The 26,157-nt window shown below is 35.3% G+C and overlaps 1 protein-coding gene and 1 non-coding gene across 4 annotated transcripts in view; both read right to left on the reverse strand.

Annotated features, from left to right (window-relative positions):
• ERCC8 (ERCC excision repair 8, CSA ubiquitin ligase complex subunit) overlaps positions 1-26,157 on the reverse strand; it is a 61,066-nt gene that overhangs the window by 2,891 nt on the left and 32,018 nt on the right. For all 3 annotated transcript variants that reach the window (XM_004311055.4, XM_019930006.2, XM_019930007.3), the window contains 7 exons: positions 24,204-24,285; positions 22,687-22,755; positions 21,430-21,496; positions 18,108-18,208; positions 16,444-16,568; positions 8,342-8,539; positions 4,316-4,396 (listed from right to left, as the gene is read on the reverse strand). In XM_004311055.4, the coding sequence (XP_004311103.1) occupies positions 4,316-4,396; positions 8,342-8,539; positions 16,444-16,568; positions 18,108-18,208; positions 21,430-21,496; positions 22,687-22,755; positions 24,204-24,285 (723 nt within the window). The remainder of the gene's footprint in view (positions 1-4,315; positions 4,397-8,341; positions 8,540-16,443; positions 16,569-18,107; positions 18,209-21,429; positions 21,497-22,686; positions 22,756-24,203; positions 24,286-26,157) is intronic.
• On the reverse strand, positions 17,515-17,587 carry TRNAV-CAC (transfer RNA valine (anticodon CAC)). Its single transcript has one exon. It is a non-coding gene; the product is annotated as a tRNA-Val (tRNA).

Raw genomic sequence — 26,157 nt, forward strand, 5'->3', positions numbered from 1 at the left:
CCTCTTTGGAGTTACCTGGAGAAGAGGGCACATTAATATCCATGTGGCTAAGCCTGGACTCAGGTCTACAGTCTGACATGAGAGCCCAAATTATTAATGTGAGCAACTTTTTACTGCTTGGATGGACCTGATTTTTATAAATAAGCAAATATCCACATGTGGGGAATAAGGTGTTCGTCAGAGTAATATCATTTTTGGTATTAAGTGGCGAGGTTTATTTATGTATGTATGTATGTATGTATGTAGTTAGGAAAGCAGTTGAAAAAGACAGGTAAAATGTATTGGAAACGGTAACATTTTGTCATTAGCACATAGGTTTCCCTGGGAGATTTTTGTGAAAGAGAACATGCATTAGATGGTACTTATCTAAAATAACAAAACATCACAGTACTCTCACAACTTTAATAATAAATGTAATCAGCAACAGAGGAATTTTAATTACCTGTGGTATTTCAAATCAATTCACTTGTCTGGGGAAATTTTTTGAATGGCTAACCTTCTAATTTTTTGGCAAATGATTAAAGGACTTTAAAATGATCTCTTTTTTGAGTATCTGGGCATTATGAGCCACGTGTGCTTCCTACTCTGCAGTTTTTATGTCTGCTGCCAGTTTGTTCAGACTCCAAATCCAATAATGTATTAGTTCTTAGATTATTCTTAAATTATCTTAGATATATTACCTTTTACAACATATAGCAATATTTTATGTTAAGGGTAGCCCCTACTGTATGTCTGAGAATGTTCATTTCCTTTTGATGAACATGATGATTTAGACTCTTAAAATTCAAACAATGATAACAGTAGAAATAGTGGGTGTTTGCAGTAAATTCCCCAAGTATCAGCCAGGACAGTCAGAAAACAATATGTGAATTTAGGTATTCTTTACAGTTGTTAAAGCTTAGATCTGAGTCCATTACTTAATCTAATGGTGGTATTGTCACCATTACTAAACGTAACATTGGCTATTGTCACTTAGTTGCACAAACAAAATTCCATTATACCTGGTGTCCAGATCCAAAACTATTACCAAACCTCAGCAAACTATTCACTTATTTCTAGTAGCAGTCCACTGATTTGCAAGAGTAGCATACTGAAGACTGTTCATTTATTCTTTCATCCAAGTGTTTACTGAATTTCCTACCTTTCTGGGTTTATAATTTAACTACCAAGTTAGGTTATTTAGTGACAGTTTATTTAAAGATGTATTATCCTTAGGGGTTAGGTGATTATTCTTCCCTACTCTAGCTCTAAAAGCCTTTAACTCTGCCTTAGATATCTACCCCAAAATGTCCCTGGGTAGATGAACCACACAAAGGCCATGCCTTCTAATTTCACTATGGAAGCCAAATATGTAACCTATTAAACACTTAAATTTAATTTTAAAAATCAACAGAGAAGCAAAATTATATTTTAATTTAAATTATTGTTGCTATGGTAAGCAAACAAAAATAAGTGAAAATTGGAAAGGCAGTTGCATATAAATTTTACTGTTTATAGCAGTAAAGGATAACAATATGAATATATTACAGTATTATTAGAAGTACATTTTATTGTTAAAAAACACAAATAAAACATCTTACTTGTAATTGAAAGCTTCAGTAAAAATATTATATATGATGTGGTACACAAATACTGTTTGAGACCTACTGATCAAGTTAACTACCATCTATTACTTCAGTTTTCTTTACAACATCTCCTCCTAGTGGACATTCTTTCTATGCTTGAACATATCCATCCAGCCTGCCTGTTCTACTGACAGATAGTTGTGAATGTTATGGAGACAGGGAAGCATGAGTTTAAAGGGGATATAGTTCAGGTCCATGTAACGGGAAGGAAGAACAAAACCAAACTGGATCATCTTCCATACATGCACCTTGATAAATTCTAAATTTCTTACTGGTAATTAGTGGAAAATCTTTATAGGTAGAATATAGGGTTGTCTCAATATAGCAAGTGATTATACATCTACACAAGTGGTAAATAAAACAGCTACATATTGTGTAACTGTCAAAATAAAGTAAGATTCTTGATGAGAGGTCAGATTTAAACTGTAATATAGTCACCCTAGAGATCTCAGCCAGGAAAAAGTGAGTAGGAGTTACATAGGCTTGCTTTGATTGTGACCAAATGTTAGGAAGAGGGGGCAAAAGGAAGGTAGATTCCTCAGAATATAACAAAACAGCCTGCCAATTAAATAACAGGATTTATGCTTAAAGACCATAAAACCTGCCCCTATTGCCCAATGCCCTTCAATTTCTTATGGTAGAACTAAGTTCCTCTTCTATCTTGGATATCAGAAGAAAACACCCCTAAGGGATTGTATGTTGGTTGATGGAGAAGTAAATCTCATCTCAAGGGGGGATTTGAAAGGAAACCTAAGAACAATTTTGCTTTGATGATTCTGATGTTTGAAGATATCATAAACTTGTCTCAGATCACTAATGAATGGCAGAACTGGGATTCGAACCCAGTTACCAGTATTACTATTATTTAGTTTACCTGAAACTACAGATAAAGTGAGTGTGTGAGTATGTGCATGTGTATGCTTTGTTTTGTGTTAAGTTGCCTCTCTGGGGAACTGCAGCAGTCCTTCATTTGATAGGTGAGATGAAAATACTTTTAAATATGAGTTAAATAGTAAATATACATGTAAGGAACAGGGTCTAGTGTAGACAGACTTCTCTATTGGGATCTGCATCGTGATCATATTCATGTTCTACCTACATTCACAGAAATCTTTCAAACTAAAATTTTGTGGAAATAATCTTAGCACTTACCATTTTATATTAATTTGAGAATGGTGCCTATCCTAAAGAATATATACAGTGCATTTTAAACGGTAAGGTTTCATAGCTCTAAAGCTTAACTATAAAGCTAACCTATTTTTTGTGTACCTCTGTTTGATTTCTACTTGTTCAGCTTAACTTCCCATATACAAAAATTCTTCTAGATGGGGAGTTCAAACTATCACTGTAACTATATAATGAGGAAATAAACCATCAGAGTCACATACTCTCTTTATAAAATAAGCAATTTAGTTTTCTTCTAAATAATATCCTTTTTTCATACATAAGTCAAAGATGATTTTTTTTTTGGCGCTGGCCTTTCACTGTTGTGGCCTCTCCCATTGCGGAGCACAGGCTCCGGATGCGCAGGCTCAGTGGCCATGGCTCACGGGCCTAGCCACTCCGTGGCATGTGGGATCTTCCCGGACCGGGGCACGAACCCGTGTCCCCTGCATCGGCGGGTGGACTCTCAACCACTGCGCCACCAGGAAAGCCCAAAGATGATTTATTTCTAGCTTTTGTTTTTTATAGTTTTCATTTGGTGAATGATTGTTAAACTTTCTAACATGGCTTATAGTATTATGAGTTGGATTTAATGTATATAGTAATTCCCAAACAGCAGGACACAGTAATTAAATAATAATGCAAAATCAATGGCTGAACCAAATTATTAGAACATATTAAGCTTTGTACAAAAAAAAATTCAGTATTTAAAGCAGGTGTACACTAAAACTAATCAAAGCCATAATAAATCATAGACACATGATGAAATCTGGAAGATTTCACCTTTAGATAGCTTGACAAAAAAGTAAAAAAATTCAGAGGCTACTACCTAAGACCAGAAATCATGTCTTATTTATCTTTGTTTCCCCACCACATTTTTCAGGTTCTTTATTCACACTGTCATATTTGTACCAGTTTATGCTCTGAGATAGGCACTAACAGACTGCTGGTAGAAGTGTAAACTGATAAAATTTGATAGTGTGAATAAAGAACCTTAAACATGTCATACGTGATAACTCAAGAGGTAACACTACTTCTAGGAATCTAACCAAAGAAGTAATCAGAAATGTAAATAATTTTTGAACAGATATTTACCTTGATGTGTTTATAATGATCAAAAGAAATGTCTTCCAATAGGAAAATACTTGAGTAAATTATGGTAAATAAATGACAGAATGCTATATTATTAAAAACAATATTTACAAATACTTATTAATGACATGGAAAAAGTCTTAAGCAGGATGCTAAGCTGTATGTTCAAGCATAATATTAACCATGCTAAAAAGTACGCACAGGAAAAAACAAGAATGAATTAAATCAAAATGTTAATAGTAATTAATAAACTTCAGAAATTTATGTTCTTCTCTTAATATTTTTTTGAATTTTCCAAATATAGAGGCAAATTATTTTTACAATCACAAAATAGCAAGAAATGCTTTAAAAGTTTCTCTCATATAAAGTAAATTAATAAAAACTTTTTTTATGATTTAGAAGTCACTGTTCAATTTGTATAAATAATATTTTACCTCCTCATCATCAGGAACTGATTCATGTAAGGATGGTATCCAAGCAAGAATATTGCAGTCTCTGCTACCGCTGTAAAGTTCCTATAACACAAAGCAAAGATGTAATTGTAGGTCACTTTAAAGCTGGTGCCAATCTGAAATAAATGACATCAATTTTTAAATGATTATTTCTTAGATTAGATTAATTAGGATTAATTCTATTTCTACTCCCCAAAGAAACTGGGCTGATGTTTTTTTCTGTTTAAGATGTAGTAAAGACTTGTTTTGTATTTAAAAATAGTATTATGATATGTTAACATGTTGCTAACATGTTAGAATTCACAAAAACAATCACTGTAATTTTTAATCAATCATAGTATCCTTTTTTTTTTTTTTTTTTGCAGTATGCGGGCCTCTCTGTGCTGTGGCCTCTCCCATTGCGGAGCACAGGCTCCGGACGCACAGGCTCAGCGGCCATGGCTCACGGGCCCAGCCGCTCCGCGGCATGTGGGATCTTCCTGGACCGGGACACGAACCCGTGTCCCCTGCATCGGCGGGTGGACTCTCAACTACTGCGCCACTAGGGAAGCCCCATAGTATCCATTTATTTCAAGTGTCAGAGAATGAGAAAAAAATGGAAGAAATAAATTTCATCCTTTTCTGTCAATAACTGAGCTTTAATAAAGACTTCAATGAAGAAAATACGAGTTTCTAGCTAAAATAGACCAAAAGTTCAAAAAAAGAACTCAACTAAAGAGCATTAAGACATATATGCCATGCTTGCTGAGAAGCTTATTTTATAAGCAGCTTGGGCTGATGCACAGTCAGGGTCAATGTCTTTATGGATATGCTGCCTGCACATGCTGAACAATGTTCATTCACCTCCCCACAAAACTTCAGAAATATGTTATATTGGCTAGTACTGAAAATATTCCTATGCGGCAGTGAAATAGATATGCTCCCATACAGAGGGTATAAATTGCTATAATCTTTTCAGAGAATGAAATATCAACATGTGTCAGAAGTTTCTGTATGCATTTCTAGGAAGTCATGCCAAAGACACACATGAAATTCAAGGATATTATCATCAATATTATATTTATAATAACAAAAATAATAATAATTTTCCAAAAATTATTGTCCAGGGTAATGATTTCTAAATTTATGCTGCATTAATATGATGTGATATTACATAATCACTAAATTCATTTTTGAAGAATATTTAATGACAGTGGAAAATATTCATATTGTCAAGAGAAAGGAGCAGGATGTAAACCAAATAGTCATAGTGTGAAAAGAAAAAAACAGGATGTAAAATACTAGGTCAATTTTTTAAAAAGCTACTAAGCAAAGAGGAAGGGCTAAAAAGAAAAAACAGCAAAATGTTAAGTGGTTATAAACCTCTGACTGATTAAATGTTTATTTTTCTCGCAAATATATTTCTACACAAATATTTCTAAAACTATAACTTTTTTTTCCTGTTCTGGTATGAAATAATTTAGTTTTACTGTTACTCATCTCAAAAGCTATTTGAGGCATGGTATAATTAGTATTTTTCTAAAAAAAATATGTAAAGGTTCTGGGTAAAGGGAAAATAAGATTATGAAGTGATTTATAGGAAATATAGATATAAAGAGAATTAAGTAAATTACATTTAGTTACACATTATCAGATTTCCTAAATGGAACAAAATTCTACAGACTGCACTGTTAAATCTAGAATGTATGGTTACACTAACTATGGATGATGCAAAGATATTTTCATATGCTCAGTGCCCTAGAGCAATTTAGTTTCCTGAGAAGATATATACCCAAGATACACTAAGGTCAGATAACCTTGTTTTATGTTTCCTCATGATCAAATTCAGGTGATATATCTTTGCCAGGAATATCACACACTTTGATAATTTGATTAAGCTGATGTATGCCAGTCTTCTTCAAGGTAAAATTACTCATTTTACCTTTGTAATTAATATTTTGTAGGGTGCTACCTTGAGATTATGTAAATTCCTCATCAGACTTTCAATTTATTACTTACTAATAGCAGAATGGACTCATGGATCCCTATTTTAGTCAAAGGGAAATAATCAGTTATTATCATTATTTATTTTGATGTTGGGTATATATTTTCAAATTTTTACATTTATGATAGAATTACTATAAATATCAATTTTATTTTCAGATAGTGGGTTGTGTGTAACATGTAATTGGTTAAAAGGGTTCTGATGCTGAATGGAGGCAAAAATACTACTCTCCTTTACTTTTATAATTTAGATTTATAATTATTTTCCTTTTCAGAAATCATAATAGGGATAAGAGTTGGAAGCTTTCTGATGTAATGCAGTGATTCAAATCTTTCTTAGGGCACAGCACATATAGAAATGGTATTTGTCACACTTCCCTGGTGGTGTAGTGGTTAAGAATCCGCCTGCCAATGCAGGGGACACGGGTTCGAGCCCTGGTCCGGGAAGATCCCACATGCTGCGGAGCAACTAAGCCCGGACACCACAACTACTGAGCCCACGCAGCACAACTACTGAAGCCCATGCGCCTAGAGCCCGTCCTTTGCAACAAGACAAGCCAGCGCAATGAGAAACCTGTGCACCACAACAAAGAGCAGCCCCTGCTCGCCACAACTAGAGAAAGTCTGCGCACAGCAACGAAGATCCAATGTAGCTAAATAAATAAGTAAATAAATAAAAGGACTGGTATTTGCCAGGAGGCAACTGGCCCCAGCTCTCTGGCTATCCTAGGCTTGTCCCAGCTATTCCAGGGACTGAAGAGAATCAAATATCTGGACATACTTTCAATACATTCTAGGAAGCTCTGATTTGGTGGAAAGCAACAACTGGTAGTCAGAATACCTGTGTTAAAATCTTGGCTGTGTCTCTAAGTGACTCTGGATAAGAAAAGAGGTACTGTATTCTAAGAATTTCTTTGAATGGATAATCATGCTTCGTCAATCTACTTGCAGATTTGAGGCAAGTCACATCACCCCTCTGGTTGCCTTAGTAGCCTTTTCCCAGAAGTAACACTAAAAATATTTAATAATTGGTACATCAGGACACTGGCCAATCCAAAGAGATACTGGACATAGAGAGGGAGCAGGGTCTGAAGGTCCCTCTTAGTTACTGGGTCTAGGAGGCCCCAGGGAAGGGGGTGAAGCTGGAAGTCACTTAGGGGGCTTAGTACAACAGCTATGTAACAAACAGCAGGATATGAATTTGAGTATTTTAATAATGGATACTGCCATGCTGATGTGTGCTGGCTGAAAAACCAGCCCTGTATATCTTACTTCACAGCGTCAGACACAAATTAAGTAATGAGTATTAATGAATGAATGAATAAGGTGATAAATTCCCTCCTAGCTCTAATAACCCATAATATTCATTCTTTCAGTATTTAATTTTCATGAGCCTCATTTTCGTTATCTACGATGCAGGGAAAATACCAACAATCTTGCTACATTAGGGACTCATTTAAAGGAGCATATGAGGTAATCTATGCAAATGTTCTATGAAAAAACCAATCTGTTCAATTGGTGAGACGAAAGAGAAAGGTTAGGATGTTAAACAAACAAAAAACATAGGTATTTAAGAAATTATGTAAGTTGCATCAACACTAAAGTAAACTTATTAGCCATTGGCAGAAAATAAGAAAAAAATAAAATTTCAGACATTCACACATACGTAAATCAAGATACAAAAACTATATTTTGAGATGAGACACATATGTTCCATTTTTTTCCCAAAAGCTCGTTTGCAAGAAATTATTTTAATTTGCCAGAGATTTTCAACTGCCAAATAAATGGAGCCCATATACAAAAGAAAGAATTTATCCCAGTCAAGTTGCACAGTATTATATTGATTCACAGAGACATCCTATGCCACCTAAAAAAAAATCTATCCTCTATTTAATAAACTCTAGCTCGGATGTGGATAAAAAGTATAATTCCTTAGAATGAAATTGCAATTTACTCTTTTATATACAACTACTCTGGCAAGCTAGCTACCCGAACATTCTAAATTCCCCTAAATATCATTCTTACCTGGAAATTAGACTGAAACACACAGCAGTCAACACTTTTATAATGTCCCTTAAGCATAGTTATCTGTTCTCCTGAGTAAACTGTATAAACAGCAATGGTGCTACCATATGGTACAAAAACAAATTCTGAACTGCAGCCACAGGAGACAGTGAATTTCAATCCTTTTCTACTGTCATTACACACTTTTCCATAGTTCACCTGTAGGATGTAAAAGCATACAGTTACTTACTTAAATCTGAATTAAAAAGACAACAAAGATAGGAAAAAATATTTACTTAAAATATTCTACTATAGAAATGACTCTAGTAAGTCTAAAAAAAAAGATCCATGTCCTAATAGGAATAAGGGCCAATGACATAAATGTACATTTCATATACGAGGGAAACACAAATAGTAAAAAGACCCACAAAAACAAATGTTCACATTTCAACTGTGATAGAAATAAAAATGCAAATTAAGGCAACCTTGAAGAATCATTTTAGACCATTTAGCAAAAATTTTAATAAACCATTGAGACACTCAATACTAGTACAAGTGAGGTAAACGTGTAGGTGGCACCACAATTTGATCATTCTTTCTAAAAGACCAAATGGTTTATTATGCAACAAAATATAAAAGTATACTTTATGTATATGTATATATATATACACACACACGTATATGTATATACTCCCTCCAGAAAAAAAAATTAAATATATACACACATACATATATAATATATATATATATTTTTGGAGGGAGGATAACTTTCTTTTTATTTATAACATTTTAAATTATGATAAAATACACATAACATAAAATGTGCCATCTTAACCACAACTTAAGTGTACAGTTCAGTGACATTAAGTATATTCACATTGTTGTGCAACCGTCACCACTATCCATTTTCCATCTTGCAAAACTGAAACTCTGTACCCTTTAAACAACAAAGACATTATTCCTTGACGTAGTAACTATTACTGGGAATTTATCTTAGGGAAATAATTAAACAGCAAAAAGGTACATGCCGAGAGGAATTCAATTCCACACTATCTAGAATGGCAAAGTAACTGAGAACAGATGTAAATTCCTAATAGTGTTATATTAACTCTACAGTTTATATAGAAATTAAAAAAATCATAAGTATGAAAATTATGCAGAAAATAGGGATAAAAGTTAAGTATAAAAAAGCAAAGAACACAAATACTGTGTATACTACAATTGCAGCTTCTTATAAATAATTATATATTTGGGACAAAAACAAAAATTCTACACCTGTAAGTCAAAGATGCAAGACCAACAACATCAGCATCACCCGAGCAGTTAGAAACAAATTCTAGGCCCCATCGCAATCTACTGAACTAGAATCTTCATTTTAACAAGATCCCTAGATGTTCTGTAGGTCCATCAAAGTCTGAGAAGCTTGGGGATAAAGGTTTACTTCCTGGTGATAATTTAGATAAGAAGCTTAGGGTAAGTGTAAAACCAGTATCTAATCATTTAGGAATTATGAGCAAGCAGATCACCAATATCTCCCTTCACTATGGCTAATAATGGAGTTTAAACAGACAGTGACTGATTTGCCTTCTTTTTCTAAAGGTTGGGTGGGAGTGTGTGTGTGTGTGTGTTTCTGTGTATAAACAAACACTGAGGCTCAAATGGATATATGCTGATAATTGTGGATACTACATTCGGCTTACCCACCCTCGAGGTTAACATGTGACAGAAATGAGCATGTGTGTTCAACTATCTCAATGCAGCAGCAGTACAGTGAAATGTTAAAACATTAAACTTATAATCAGTAGACTTCCGTTTTTGAAACCCACTACACCCCTCCTTTGCCTCTTATGAGTAATGAATGATTTAACCTCTGAGTTTCATTCTTCTAATCTGTTAAAAGGAAATAACATCATTTACCAGAGCTATTGTGAAAAATAAAATGAAATAATGCAGGGACTTGCCTGGTGGCGCAGTGGTTAAGACTCCACACTCTCAATGCAGGGGGCCCGGGTTCAATCCCTGGTCAGGGAACTAGATCCCACAGGCATGCCGCAACTAAGAGTTTGCATGCCACAACTAAGGAGTCCGCCTGCCGCAACTAAGACCCAGTGCAACCAAATAAATATTTTTTAAAAAATGAAATAATGCATAAGAAAACACTTAGGATATAGAAGTATTCAGTGAGTCCTTAGATTTATTAATTCCTATATATTTAAAAGAATAACATTCCCTCATTTGTGTCTTTTGATCCTCCATGCACAACAATTTGTAGAATAACACTGTGGGGTGGGGAGGTGGGGTGGAGAAAAAACACAAATCTCAACTAGCAATTCTCTGTTCCTCCTGGAAAAATTATGAACTGCTAGAATGTGATGGTCTTATTCACACATCAGAACACCTACCTACAAAATCTATTTTCTTTCCACTATACCACATTCCTTCCCAAATGTGAACTGGAAAGTGTTCAATGAGGTATAAATACTGAACCAGCTAATTAACTTTTGTCTTTGTCCTTAGGCGTTCCCCCTGCAATCCATCTTGCAACTTACTGTCCTATTAATCTTGGTAAATCACTGCTGTGATCAAATCACCTGTGGGCTCAAAACTATCAATATCTTTTCAATGCCTATGGAATGAAGTTCTAGTAACAGGTGAAGGAAAGGAGAGATCTACCAATTACTAAGTGCTTAGTGTCACACACTGTGCTACGTGATTATCTAAGCTCCCCGTTTTATGACTATAAACACTTACCATAAAAAGCAGTATGTGACAAATATCATGCTATATATTATGAAAGTATTGAAGAAGAACAGGGTACTTTTGGTTATGATGTCTTAAAGGTGGTATGTACAGTCTTTGAAAAGATTCTGATGGGGAGGAAATTTTCATAGATGTGGGATAGGATGATGGCAAACACAGTTCCCTATCTTATGAATCCCTTTTATTGTTCCAGGAAATATATACATCTAGTCACTGAATAAATACCTACAGTGATGCCGAGATTCCGTCATAAGGCAGCCCATTTCACTGTCAAACAACTATCAGCATAATTAATAATAATGACAGGTAATGTTTACTAAGTGTTAACATTTGCTGTAAGTATCAGACAATGTGTTAAATATTTTACATGCATTATTTCATATAATATGCAAAACAATACTATAAGATAGGTAGCATTATTAAACAAAAAGAAAACACTTAGAAAGGTTAAGTAAGTATTTCGATCAAGGTCTCTTGGCTAGTAAGTGACAGAATCAGAAACTGAAATCTAGACTATACTAACCAAAAAGCACTGTGCCACACTGTGGTAAATTATTTTTCTTTAATTCCACTAAGTGATGATCACAGTCTACTGTAATACAAGTGAGCACTGGGTACTCTGGAAGCAGGTAAGCTAGACTAGAGGAGTTAAAAAGAGATTGTGCCTGAAATGAATCTTGAAAGCTGAGAAGCAGCTAGGACAGGAAGGAGGAGACGGTATTCCAAAGCAAAGGCAGCAGTTGACGCAAAGAATGGAAGGGTGAGAGAGCATATATTTCAAGACCTTTAAGTAGCTCAGTATGGCTAAGGACACGGGAAAAAATGGGGAAGTGGCAAGATGTAAAGCTAGTGAGTTAGAAGGGACAGCTTATGAAGGCCTTGTGCACAACAGGCAAAAATATTCAGTTTTCATAACCTGAAAGTTTACTGAGGAAACACTTTCACTGGGAGATGAGTTTGGGAAAAGTTAGACGGACGTTAGAGTAATTAAAGAGAGACCATGAGGGCCCAAAGTGAGGCTGGAAGGGAAGAGAGCTAAGAAATAAATTATGAAGAAACAATTAAGAGGACTTGTAAATGATTTAATAGCTGGGATAAGGGAAGGGAAGAATAAAGGATAGACTCCCACTTTCTAGCCATTGGTGACTGGGTGAATGATAACACCAATAACTAAAACAGTAAACACCAGAATAGCTATTTTAAAATTTTGTTGCTGTGCCAAAAGCTGTCTCTCTGTGAATTTTCCCTGTAGGTAGAGTTTTCTGTACTCTAAGGGAATGGTTTCCAGAGTGCAGTTGGCACCTCAAAGAGTCTGTAAGATGATCCATTAAGGTATGAGGGGAAAATGTGAGAATTTCTATTTCATTTTTAACTAAAAAATAAGAAATTAAGCTTTAATAAAATATATGGACTCACAACAGTACGTGTATATAATTTATAAATAATTATACATATATTGGAAGCATGTACTTATACATTTTTCTTAAATTATAAGGGTACTACCAATAAGGCAACACCATACAACAAAAAGTTATCATTTATGATATGCCTATTATTTAGCAGGTACAGTACTACTCTTAACATACTTCCATTTTGCCCTTACAATTACTGTTTAGGTACCTAATAATCCTGATTTACAAGATGGAGACACTGAAACTCTGACCATAGTCCTTCATGATCTCACCTTAAATAAACTGCCTACTACCCAAATTACTAAATGGCAGGGCTGAAATTTGCTTACTATTCTGTCTGACAGCACTTTAAGTGTTTGAATAGTGTGCTTCCCCTGAGAGTTACTTTTTCTGGGATCAATGTCCCAATTCCTTTAAGTGTTCTTTGTAGGTGAGTTTCTGGGCCACTTTAGTATTTTTGTATGAATGACTTTTCCTTTGATCAAGTCCTTTTTAAAATGTATTATCCATTCTAAACACACTATTCAAAATATGGGCTTACTAGCAAAAATCCATAGAGTATGAGTATCACCACCTTCAAGATGGAGAGAAAAATGGAATAAAATCACATTAACAATTTATGTATGTACTCAATACCATTTATTTCTATCACATTCACCTTTGATGCACATGTAACCTACTTTTCCAAAATGACCCTGTCACTTCTCCACTCAAAAGCCTTGAGTGGCTTTCTATCTCACGCATAGAAGAAGCCGAAGCCCTTACCAAGGGCTACAAGCCTGTAAGCTCTGGTATCCTGTTCCTTCTGTTGTTTATCTCCTATTACTCTCCCCTTTGCTTACTCTAGTCTAACACAAGAGCCACATACATGCTCCTTGGGTATCCCAAGCATGCTCCTGCCTCAGGGTCTTTGTACTTTCTTTCTTCCTCTTCCTGGAATGCTCTCCCTCCCAGATGTTGGATGGCTCACTCCTTCATTTCCTTAAGGCCAAATGTCATCTTCTGAGTCAGACCTAGCCTGACTGCCCTAGGTAAAACATCAACTCCAGCTTCTTAATATTTTCTATGCTCCCTTCCTTGCTTTGCTTTTCTTTACAGTACTTACTACACCGAATATATATTTTACCCATTCGTCCATCCATCCATTCATTGATTGATGGATGTCTTTCTTTCTCTCCCTGGAACGTAAGCTCCACAAGGATAGAACTTTTCTGTTTTGTCTATTCCTGTATAATACTGCCTGGAAAATAGGAATAAATTCTTATTAAACAAATGAATAAAATGAGAAAAAGGAAGGTGTGACCTGATTAGGGACATGGTACAATATAATGAGTGAGAGATTCTAAATTAAAATTTGCAATGTCTGAGTTTTTAGCCTGAGACACGATGGAGAAGCATTTCATAAAGAATAAGAGGGATTAGCAAAGCCTAAAGTAATCTGGCACAAACAATCCTGACCTTAAAGTTAGTTTTTAATAATAAAAGTGATACCTAGAATATCTAAGAGAGAATTAGCTAGAAAGGATGATTAAAGAAAGGAATATGATTAATATTAATATGAACCTTAAGGTAGTTAATAAATGCTTTAAGGGGTCTGAGTATAATCAGCATTATGGCAAGAGTAGAATCTAGAGTCAAACTCTGTTGCTTTCTAGCTATGTAAATTCAGGCAAGTTACCTAATTTTATGTCTTATTTTCCTCATGTGTGTTATAAGAGTAACACCCTTCAGAGTGTTGATGTGGTGATTAAACAACACCATGTATACTCTGGCACATATATTAAATGTTAATTTTTATTAGCATAGTAACTGGCACATAAGCTCTCAATAAATATTAACTATTAGTATTATTGCCAAATTATAAACTTTTGGTAGCTTATTCTGGAAGTGACTAAACCAGAGGTCCATCTGGTAAGGACTATAACATAAATTTTTAAAAAGACTAAAAATTAATTACCACATAAGAATCTAGCACTTGTATGGAGAGGGTGTGGAGAAAAGGGACCCCTTCGACACTGTTGGTGGAAATGTAAATTGGTGCAGCCACTATGGAAAACAGTATGGAGGTTCCTTAAAAAACTGAAAATAGAGTTACCATATGATCCAGCAATCCCACTCCTGGGCATATAATGGGAAAAGATGAAAACTCTTATTAGAAAAGATACATGCAGGCTTCCCTGGTGGCGCAGTGGTTAAGAATCCGCCTGCTAAGGCAGGGGACATGGGTTTGAGCTCTGGCCAGGAAGATCCTACATGCTGTGGAGCAACTAAGCCTGTGCGCCGCATCTATGGAGCCTGCGCTCTAGAGCCTGTGAGCCACAACTACTGACCCTGCATGCTGCAACTACTGAAGCCTGTGTGCCTAGAGCCCATGCTCCACAACAAGAGAAGCCACTGCAATATGAAGCCCACACACCGCAACGAAGAGTAGCCCCGGCTCGCCGCAACTAGAGAAAGACCACGCAGCAATGAAGGGCCAACGCAGCCAAAGATAAAATAAATAAAAATTAAAAAAAAATAAAAAAGAATTAAAAAAAGAAAGAAACATGCAACCCAATGTTCATGGTGGCACTATTTACAATAGCCAAGACACAGAAGCAACCTAAATGTCCATCGACAGATGAATGGATAAAGAAGATGTAGTGTATATATATATATATATATATATATATATATATATATATATATATACAATGGAATATTACTCAGCCATAAAAAAAAATGAAATAATGCCATCTGCAGCAACATGGATGGACCTAGAGATTATCATACTAAGTGAAGTGAGTCAGAGAAAGACAAATATTATATGATATCATTTATAGGCAGAATCTAAAAATGAGTACAAATGAACTTATTTACAAAACAGAAACAGACTCACAGACATAGAAAACAAACCCATGGTTACCTAACGGGAAGGTGAGCGGATAAATTAGTTGTATGGTATTAACAGATACACATTACCATATATAAAATATATAAACAACAAGGATTTACTGTATAGCCAGGAAACAATATTCAGTATCTTGTAATAACCTATAAAGGAAGAGAATTGAAAAAAAAAGATACACACATATACATATGTATAACTGAATCACTTTGCTGTACACCTGAAAGTAACACAATACTGTAAATCAACTATACTTCAATTAAAAAAAAAGAATCTAGCACTTTTAGAACACATCTATTCCAATTACCATATGTTTTCATACTATAACATTCATTTTGGATTTTTATTTATTTATTTATTTATGGATGGCTGCGTTTGGTCTTCATTGCTGCGTGTGGGCTTTCTTAGTTGCACTGAGTGGGGGCTACTCTTCATTGTGGTGCGTGGGCTTCTCACTGCAGTGGCTTCTCTTGTTGCGGAGCATGGGCTCTAGGCACGTGGGCTTCAGTAGTTGCAGCACGCAGGCTCAGTAGTTGTAGCACGCGGGTTCTAGAGCGCAGGCTCAGTAGTTGTGGCGCACGGGCTTAGTTACTCTGCGGCATGTGGGATCTTCCTGGACCAGGGATAGAACCCGTGTCCCCTGCATTGGCAGGTGGATTCTTAACCACTGCGCCACCAGGGAAATCCCTCATTTTGGATTTTGTTTAAAAGTCAGATATAGTATAAAATTTGACTAACTTTATAGCTTTAATTTATATCAGTTGTTCTCAATCTTTTATTCTTCTACAATATACTTAAGAGAGATGGCACGCTCCCATTATACACAGTGGCTCAACAGAGCAATGATTCTACACTAAGTGGGGAGAATGTGGTGGGGTGAGGTGGGGCGGGTTGTCCTGAGTTGAGAATTACTAGTTCACATAATGGAAAAATATTATATAAAGAAAGCTGTGATTCAGAGGCAAGAAACAAAGTCAAATCTACAGAAAAACACCAAGTGTTAAGTCACAGATTCATTTCTTTAATGTAGATCCAAAACATTCAAGGTACTTAAAATGTCTTACTAGTGTGTTTTCTCCATTGGAACTATTCCAGAGCCTCATTCGATTATCTGTACCAACAGTGAGGAGGTGAAGCCCATCACTTGTAAAACATAAGCCATTAACTTTCCCATTATGAGCAGTGTTTGCTGCAATGAAAAACACAATTCAGTTTATCTGTTCTTATAAATTCAACACACACTTAATGCTTGATGATATAGTTATTTAAACATATTAAAGGAAAACTATCTGAATTATCTAAATATAAGTTGATTATATTTAAAACTAATCATCCCTTTGGATTACTTGAACATAAGCTATATAAATTAGAACCATAAAAGCAGAGGAAAATAGGAAAAGCAAAGGGAGAAAATCCTGCCAAATATAATTTTTCTTCAGAGAGTAAGCTGTGCTATCAAACTCAATTAACTGCATAAACTTACCACTAAAATTTTAAATTGAAAATTAAACTTCTTATATATTATTTCCATTTGCAATCTAAAAATCATTCCATGGACTATTAAAAATCAATAATACTAAAAAAAAGAAAAAAAATCAATAATACTAGTATTTGCCACTTAAAGAAGTGTTATAGTCTCAATCAAAATTTATATCACTTTTAAAATGAACAGGTTTGAGAAAGTGTAATTCTCAATAACCTGATTAATTTAATTTAAAAGATTATTAAAACAATCATAGGTTTTATATAGTTCAACCTAATGTACTTCTGGTCCCAATTTAATTCTGAATCAGAATTTTAACCTACACAGAAATTAAATTCCATTATAAAAATGCAATCGAGGTACTTTGTCACCTGGATTGCAGTGGACTCAAATTAAACACAACTTGCAAATTTTGTGACAAAATGGACACAAAATATTACCATTTCTTTAATTTACTGCAACTTCCTAAATTGCACTGAATTTGTATTAGTTGGCCTCATGTGAGGAAAAAAATAAAATGACAAGTTAATCCAGAAAAGTTTCTACATTCAAAAATTCAGGGGCAGAAGAAATGCCATACTTACTTGTATCTTTTAGTTTCTTTATTTTATTTTTTTTTTAAAGGCCACGCCACACAGCATGCAGGATCTAGTTCCCTGACCAGGGATCAAACCTGGGCCCCCTGCATTGTGAGCACAGACTCTTACCCACTGGACCATCAGGGAAGTCCCCTTACTTGTATCTTAAAGAAAGACAACCATAACTTATATATACTACCAAATGTAAAATAGACAGCTAGTGGGAAGCAGCCGCATAGCACACAGGGAGATCAGCTCGGTGCTTTGTGACCACCTAGAGGGGTGGAGTAGGGAGGGTGAGAGGGAGACGCAAGAGGGAGGAGATATGGGGATGTATGTATAGCTGATTCACTTTGCTATAAAGAAGAAACTAACACACCATTGTAAAGCAATTATACTCCAATAAAGATGTTAAAAATTAAAAAAAAATTTTTAAAAAGAAAAAAAAAGCTCACTGGAATCCTTAGTAAAAAAAAAAAGAAAAAAAAAAGACAACCATAATTTAGTTGATGTAAATTTAGAAACTGATTTGTTGTGAATGCCTTTTTAAAAAAAACATAAAATCTACAATTTGTCAACATACATTTATTATTTGGTTTCAATTCAAAAATTTCAATATAAAAATACTATCAATGCCATATTTCTATATTAATGTGTGTTTCATTACCTGATTCAACTGCTTGTGACTTTTCCCCATTATGCTGATCAAGAGTAATCAAACATCCTGATGCTCTCCTCACATCCCATAATTTTGCTTTACTGTCAGCACTGAGAAGACATAAATGTTACATTAACGTGTGTAGCTAGGATAATAACTGTACTCCTCACCCACCTTTCCAGTATTATGGCATACAGAGGTCTCAGTATATTAGCACAAATGTATTTGTACATTTGGATGGTTGTACTTTTGCCTTTCCAGCAAATATTCAATAGTCAATAGTAGCACAAAGAAGTGAAAAAATAGAAAAAAAAAAAAGTAAATCACAAGGATGGAATTCTGCTGTTTCTTGTTGTTTTTAATGACATGAGCATCTTCCTCTCCAAAGACTAGACAGGCTTAGAGCTTTGTTCCTTGGCAAATGTGTTACTATATCTGTTCTACTGTTTGTTATTCAAATGTTGCCTAGATAATCAAGCAGTGAACTAATTTCACTTTGCTTAAGAATCCATTTGGTAGGAATATGGTTTTTCTTTTTTTATGAAAAAAATTAAGAATAAGGTGAATCATAAGGACAAAATATTTTTATTTGGTTTCCTGTACTCAAATCAATCTTTGCCAGATATACAAGAAATAAATTTAATGTCTCCTTGAAATTCGACACTTATTTTCATTTTATTTCAAGTGAAACGAAAAAAGGTAAAACCATGATCATATATCAATTTCAGCTTCTAAACTACTACTAAAGAAAATATAAATCAGTTCAACTGATGCTATCATATCCTCACAAAGCCCTCAATAATATTCTAACCTGTTGGGTTTATCCAGGTCATTTTAATTAGAAAGAGTATTACGCTGCATTTTATAAGCTTATTTCTCATTTATAAACCTTTAAAAAAATATCTATACAGGGTTTATCTCTTCCCATAACTTTGGTTATTTTCACAGATCACCATCAAACGTAGCCAATTAGAATAGTCGGCAAAAAGTTAGCATTTTCCATTCTCAATTTGGTTTTCTTTCTTTCCAGCTGGGGAATAGGTCTGCAATGGGAGGAGTCTGAGGACTTAAGTCTCTTCTGAAACAGATTAGATATGCACATAACTAACTCCTAACATTGATTACTAGGTCCATTGTAGTACTGATTCAAATTCCTGGGGTACTCTGAGAATTGAAAGCCTCAGTTTCCCTCCTGATTTGAGGAAAACCAAATTAGAAACAAACAATGTAAATCCAGTCTAGCATGGACCCACAAGTAGTGCCTAGCTCCTCACCTTCACACCTCTTTGGGCAGCCTTCTTATGGCTACATTCTAGACTTTGTTCTACTTCAGAAATCATAAATTTCAATGTCACATTCTGCAAACTACTAACAGAAGCTTCTCTGAGGAATAGACTGTGACAGAGAGGAAGGGCTGGCTGCTATACAAATATTGAGACATCTCTTTATAAGACTAATAAAAGTAGTTTTTGTAATAATTCTTCTGCAAAAAGTTTTATTAAAATGTCTATATCAAAATTTGATTACTACTTCCTGTCCCTTCAGTTTTTAAATTTTCTTATCAACACTCATGCTTGTATCTCATTAGGTCCTTGATCCTTCCTATAAGCCTTTTGGTGATTTTATTTCCTTCCTTATACCTGTGACTTGAACGATTTTTAGACAATTGTTAAGTCTGTGTCATTCAATGTTTTGATTTCTGTGGCTTAGTACAGCTGTGGGCTACACCTTCAATAGAGCACAAAATACTGACCAGCAATCCTATGTGCCCTTAATCAGCTCCTTCTTCCATTCATTAAAACTGTTATTCCAAATCTTTAACTACCTTCCCTGAAAATTGCATCCTATTCCAGTATTTTCAATAGATGACATCAAGTTCTACTCACTAAAAAACAACAGAGGCCACTGGGTTCACATTTCTTGAGCTTCTCTGTCAAAGTCACAAATTTAATTGTATTCATGCCTTTTTCCTCCTTCCATTTAGTCTCATGATACCCTTCATGTGTCAAATCAGTGTCCCCTTCTATTGGGACCCTTGATATTACCCTCTCTTGTCTAGTCAAGGTCCTGATGTACCAATTATTCCCTCCATTTCTTCCTTTTTAAAAAATAATTAATTAATTTGTTTATTTATTTATTTATGACTGCGTAGGGTCCTTTCTGCTGCACGTGGGCTTTCTCTAGATGCGGTGAGCAGGGTCTACTCTTCATTATGGTGCATGGGCTTCTCATTGTGGTGGCTTCTCTTGCTGTGGAGCACAGGCTCTAGGCACACAGGCTTCAGTAGTTGCAGCACGCAGACTCAGCAGTTGCAGCACGTGGGCCCTAGCGTGCGCGGGTTTCAGTAGTTGTGGCGTGCGGGCTTCAGGAATTGTGGCTCATGGGCTCTAGAGTGCAGGCTCGGTAGCTGTGGAGCATGGGCTTAGTTGCTCTGCAGCATGTGGGATCTTCCCAGACCAGGGCTCAAATCTGTGTCCCCTGCATTGGCAGGCAGATTCTTAACCATTGCGCCACTGGGGAAGTCACCCCTTCATTTCTTATCTTCAATAATTTCTCTCCAGCGATACTTTTCCGTCAGCATTTAAATATGTAAGACTCTTCCTTTCAGCAAACAAAACCCCCAACCCCCCTGATCATCAAGAGTTAAGTGCTTTTAACACAACACTGTAAAACAACTATACCCCAATTAAAAAAAAAAAAAAAGAAAAGAAAAAGAGTTACGTGCTCTTGTTCTTTTTTCCCATATTATACCTACCAGAGACATATCTCTATTAAAGCATTTTTCAGGATGTTCTGAAATCACTGATTTTTCTGACTATACCCCCTCATTAGACTATTACCTTCTTGAAAGGACTACGCCTGTGTTACCTCTGTGTCCCTAGCACAATGCTTGGCACATGACAGGAGTCATTAAATGTTAGTAAACTGAATCAATGAGTGGATGAATGTGCTGAATCAGATTCAAAATAATTTTGGGTTAAAGAAAATGAATTAAAATGCTACTATTCTTAAATTGACAGTGTTACACTTTTGTAAGCAAAAATGACACAACACAGTTGTTTCATGGGTAGCACTAGTAGATTTGCATTGCTACATAGATTCTGTTGTTTTCTCTGTTTTACAAAGTGAGCACCTTCAAGATAGATAGTCAGGATTAAGATTATGATGCAAAGGAAGATTTCTTTTGGTGATATGAATTAAAATCTGTAACTCAATTATCTTATTTTCTAGGACCTACTTAGCAACTAAATATGCGTCTAACATAAAAACAGTCTTTCCAAAATGCTTATCATTAATTATTAACTTCAAAACCAAATAATTTGCATTTTACCTTGCAGTTGCCAAGATATACTCATAACGCGGTGACCAGGAAACTGCCAATATTTCTTGTCTGTGACCTGCAAAACAACTGTATAAAATGACTTGCAAAATATTTGAAAAAAATCAAAAGATACAGTGCAATTAATTTTGTTGGATTATGAAGAAAGCATAGACTAAATCTTAAAAATAAATTGATACAATCATGATTTTTTTCACATTTATAATAATCTATATTTAAATATTAATGTGAAGTCTATGGGGCATTTCTCACAATGCTATTTTATTATAAAAGGTCTGGGTTTGCTTTGGAAAAAACATTCAGAGCAAGTGAGTCTGTCTTTTCAAATACAGGTGTTAGCCTAGCAAGTCTACCCATTAATAAGTGATCTAGCTCAAGCTTACTTACTTATCTCTACAACAAAATCCCTGCAACAAACCACCATACAAGATAAACATTCTAAAGAATAAAAATGTTCTCTAAGTTTTCAGAAAGTTATAACAGAAAAAAATTATTTTAAATCATGATTGTAAAAGGTATTTATATAAAAATTTTTATCTAGAAAGCACAAGTGATAAGTTCATAGGATAAGTGATTTCAGCATTTTAATTCACTTCTACCTAACTAAACTATTCAAATCATATATTTTCATCCACCTAGCTTATATTCATAGAAATTCATGATAATGTAAAACAAATGTTATCCATCTCACCAAGTTTTCCTGATATATTTATTATGTGTTTCTCAGAGATGAATAAAAATAGTATATCTGAATTACATCCTATTTTTTCACTGTTTAGAATTAGATGATCTAATACTAATAAAAAAGTAGCAAAAATAATTTAAGCTAGTAAAACTTTACCGAAGTATTATTTCAATACCTTTTTCTAAAATATTTTTATTGAGAAAAGAAGCACCTAAATATTAAGAATGTTTACTCAGCCAGAACAATATTAAAAAAATGCTCATGGAGACAAATGTACTGATGTAAGTTTCATAAGTAGTTCATTTTTTTCAATGTAGAAATAACACACGGTTTTTGAGTTAGACTTTCTATATTCTTTGAGCTTCCCCTTGGCTACTGTACATAAAAATGTCTCCTCAATAGTTTAGTTTTATAACAATAATGCACAAAAGGATCTTTAATTCCCTGCTGACTTCTAACAACTAGCACAAAATACATCAGTCATGTCACTTATAAAGAATACATTGTTAATAATGTTTCATTTTGTTGAATGGTTTACTCAAAGTAGTTGTTGTTTCAAATACCCTGTAGAATGTGGGAACAGGATCCAGACTTTAAGTCACAAAGTTGTACTTTGGGCCCTCTAGTACCAACTGTAAAAACAAAACAAAAAAAATAGTTTAAGATAATTTTACTATAAATCATCACCAAAAGGAAACAAGAAACTACCCTATGAGTCATGACATACTCACTGTATCCATGCAGAAATATAAAAATGTATGCTAATAATATACTTTAAATAGTTATTAATGTTTATAACTAGAAAAATTCATTTTATTTTAATAGCTTAGCTTTTCCATGGTAATGATATACTTCTAATCACTAGTAACAGATTCACAGAAACTCTGGACACAGACTGAGTGGACCCCAAAGACAAGTTAGTGCCCAAACTCTTTAAAGATGAAGCAGCTGACCGATGTCTGGAGATGAAGAGATTCATGAAGTGCCACAGAAATAATATCACAGGGATCTGATACCAGATACCAGAAAGACATTTTTTCTTCTTCACACATGAAAATTTTTGTTGCAGGTGCTTTCATAAAAATGGATGTTTAATTTGAATCACACATTCTAGAGAAAAGGAAATCATTTCCTTGTTTTACTGTGTCAAAATGAAAAAGCTGCCAAATTTTGTTCACGTAAAATCTTTGAAACTTTGGTGATTTAAAAGTAACTCTTTCATGTACCACAATGTTCATTGCAGCTCTATTTACAATAGTCAGGATATGGAAGCAACCTAAGTGTCCATCGACAGATGAATGGATAAAGAAGATGTGGCACATATATACAATGGAATATCGCTCAGCCATAAAAAGAAACAAAATTGAGTTATTTGTAGTGAGGCGGATGGACGTAGAGTCTGTCATACAGAGTGAAGTAAGTCAGAAAGAGAGAAACAAATACCGTATGTTAACAAATATATATGTAATCTAAAAAAAAGAAAAAAAAAGGTTCTGAAGAACGTAAGGGGAGGACAGGAATAAAGACACAGATGTAGAGAATGGACTTGAGGACATGGGGATGGGAAGGGTAAGCTGGGACGAAGTGAGAGAGTGGCATGGACTTATATACACTACCAAATGTAAAACAGATAGCTAGTGGGAAGCAGCTGCATAGCACAGGGAGATCAGCTCCGTGCTTTGTGACCACCTAGAGAGGTGGGATAGGGAGGGTGGGAGGGAGACGCAAGAGGGAGGGGATATTGGGATATATGTATAGCTGATTCACTTTGTTATAAAGCAGAAACTAACACACCATTGTAAAGCAATTATACTCCAATAAAGATGTTAAAAATAAAAAAAAAAAGTAACTCTTAAGGGAACAGAAATGTGCTTTCTTAATCTTTGAATCCTAGCCACTTTGAAACCTAGCACAGTGCCCAACTTGTACAATATCCGTTAAACTGAATACAAAGAGTAATACACACTTTTTTTTTAAAGAATTGTGATCTTCATCAGGGTTAAAATGTTTATATCAAAACTAACTAGATATTAAAAGGGAGAAAGTTTTCAATATGTTAAAAAACAACATGTGTACAAACCTGCTACCAAACAGTGCTTGGTGGCAACTGGAGACATATGATGACTATAAACTGTTTCTTCAAAATTAAATACATCTGCAATCTGATAATCAAAAGACATTTAAAATAAGTGTAAGTTCTAATTACAATCACAAAAGCAACAAATTTTCTATTTACTTATTTTCACAGTTAGCAATTTTTTAATTGGCTGTTAGCAATTTATTTATTTTTCTTTAATAAATCTCAGAGATCAAGACAAGACAACCACTTGGTTCACCATCTTCCCTTCCGCTCCATTCTGAGGGACTTCAGCATCTACACAGATGATCTAGCCAGTACTCTGCCTCTCAGTGCCATACAACCTCAGCTACCACACCCAGGACATTCTCATCACCTAGAACTCCTTTTCCTTTGAAATCACCTATTTCAGTTATATATGACCAAATTTTATATCATTCCAGGTCCCCCCACCAAGCTACCTACAAGACACCCCAATAAAGCCCAGAAGTCCTATCAGTTCCTTTCTTCACTTCTTTTCCTTCTTCAGCTTGGATTCCAAGTTTCAATGCTTCAACTGCCAATATCTTTTATGTTATCATTGCATTTGTCAAGACCTCAACCTGACTCCAAATGTCTGCCTTCCGTGTACCTATATCCAGGTTTAACTACACCAGAGGTCAGCAAACTTCTGTAAAGGGTCAGATTGCAGGCTTTGAGAACCAACTACTCATTTCTGTCACTGTAGTGTCAAAGTGGCCATAGACAATAAATGAGCATGTCTGTGTTACAGTAACACTCTTTTTTTTTTTTTTTTTTTACAAAAAGAGTCCATGAGAAGCCTTGGCCCAGAGCCTAGACTTGGCCTATGGGCCGCAGTTAGTTGACCTCTGCCCTATCCAGGTGAAGAAAATCTTATAATAGAGAAGACTAGTATCACTATAAAAGATCATTCATCTCAACTGGGCTTTAGTACTGACTGCCGGTCCTACAATTTCAATAGCGTTGTCCACAATATTTGCAGCTATTTCAAACCTTCGCCACTCTCCACAAAAATCGCCCCTTCATCACTACAGGTGATCTGATCTTTCATTCCAAAGAGAAAATAGGAGCCATTCAATGAGAATTTCCTTATTGTCTTAACAACAAACTTATAAACACATTTGCTTCCGCTTATCTTTTTTCCTTCTTCATTCCTGTTATCATGAAAAAAATGATCCTTCCTCTTATTTAATTTCCCCACCTGTGTTCAGATCACTTTCAGCACTGTCAGAAATCTCACCCTATACATTATTGCCTCTATTTCCCGAGTATGTATAACTGCTCTCTCCCTACTGGCTCGTTCCCAACAGCACTAAAACATGTTCAAGTCTCTTTCATTGTAACAGCACTCCCCTCCCCAAGACAAAAAAACAAAATCCTTTTCACCCAAATTCCTCCTAATTAATCTTCTTCCTCCCCCTTTAAATCCAAATTTTGGCTGTCTCTAATTTCTTTTCTTTTTTTTTTTTTTTTACGGTACACGGGCCTCTCACTGTTGTGGCTTCTCCCGTTGCAGAGCACAGGTTCCGGATACACAGGCTCAGTGGCCATGGCTCACGGGCCCAGCCGCTCCGCGGCATGTGGGATCTTCCCAGACCGGGGCACGAACCCGTGTCCCCTGCCTCGGCAGGCGGACTCTCAACCACTGCGCCACCAGGGAAGCCCTCTAATTTCTTATCTCTTATGTATTTCTCAACTCACTGCAAACTTATTTTTTATCTCCACTACTCCCACTCTCACCACCCTGCCAATACCACTGATAACCTTCTATCACCAAATGTAGTCTTTATCTTACCTAATCTGTCAGTAGCATTCAACACAGCTGACTATTCTACCTTCGTTAAGACAATCTCTTCCACTGGCTTCCATTATATCACATACTCCTGATTTCCCTCTTATTCTCTCTGGCTAGGCCTTTTCATTGTCTTCTGCAGGC

Source organism: Tursiops truncatus, chromosome 3 (assembly GCF_011762595.2).
Source record: "Tursiops truncatus isolate mTurTru1 chromosome 3, mTurTru1.mat.Y, whole genome shotgun sequence".
In the NCBI taxonomy this organism is placed as follows: domain Eukaryota; kingdom Metazoa; phylum Chordata; class Mammalia; order Artiodactyla; family Delphinidae; genus Tursiops; species Tursiops truncatus.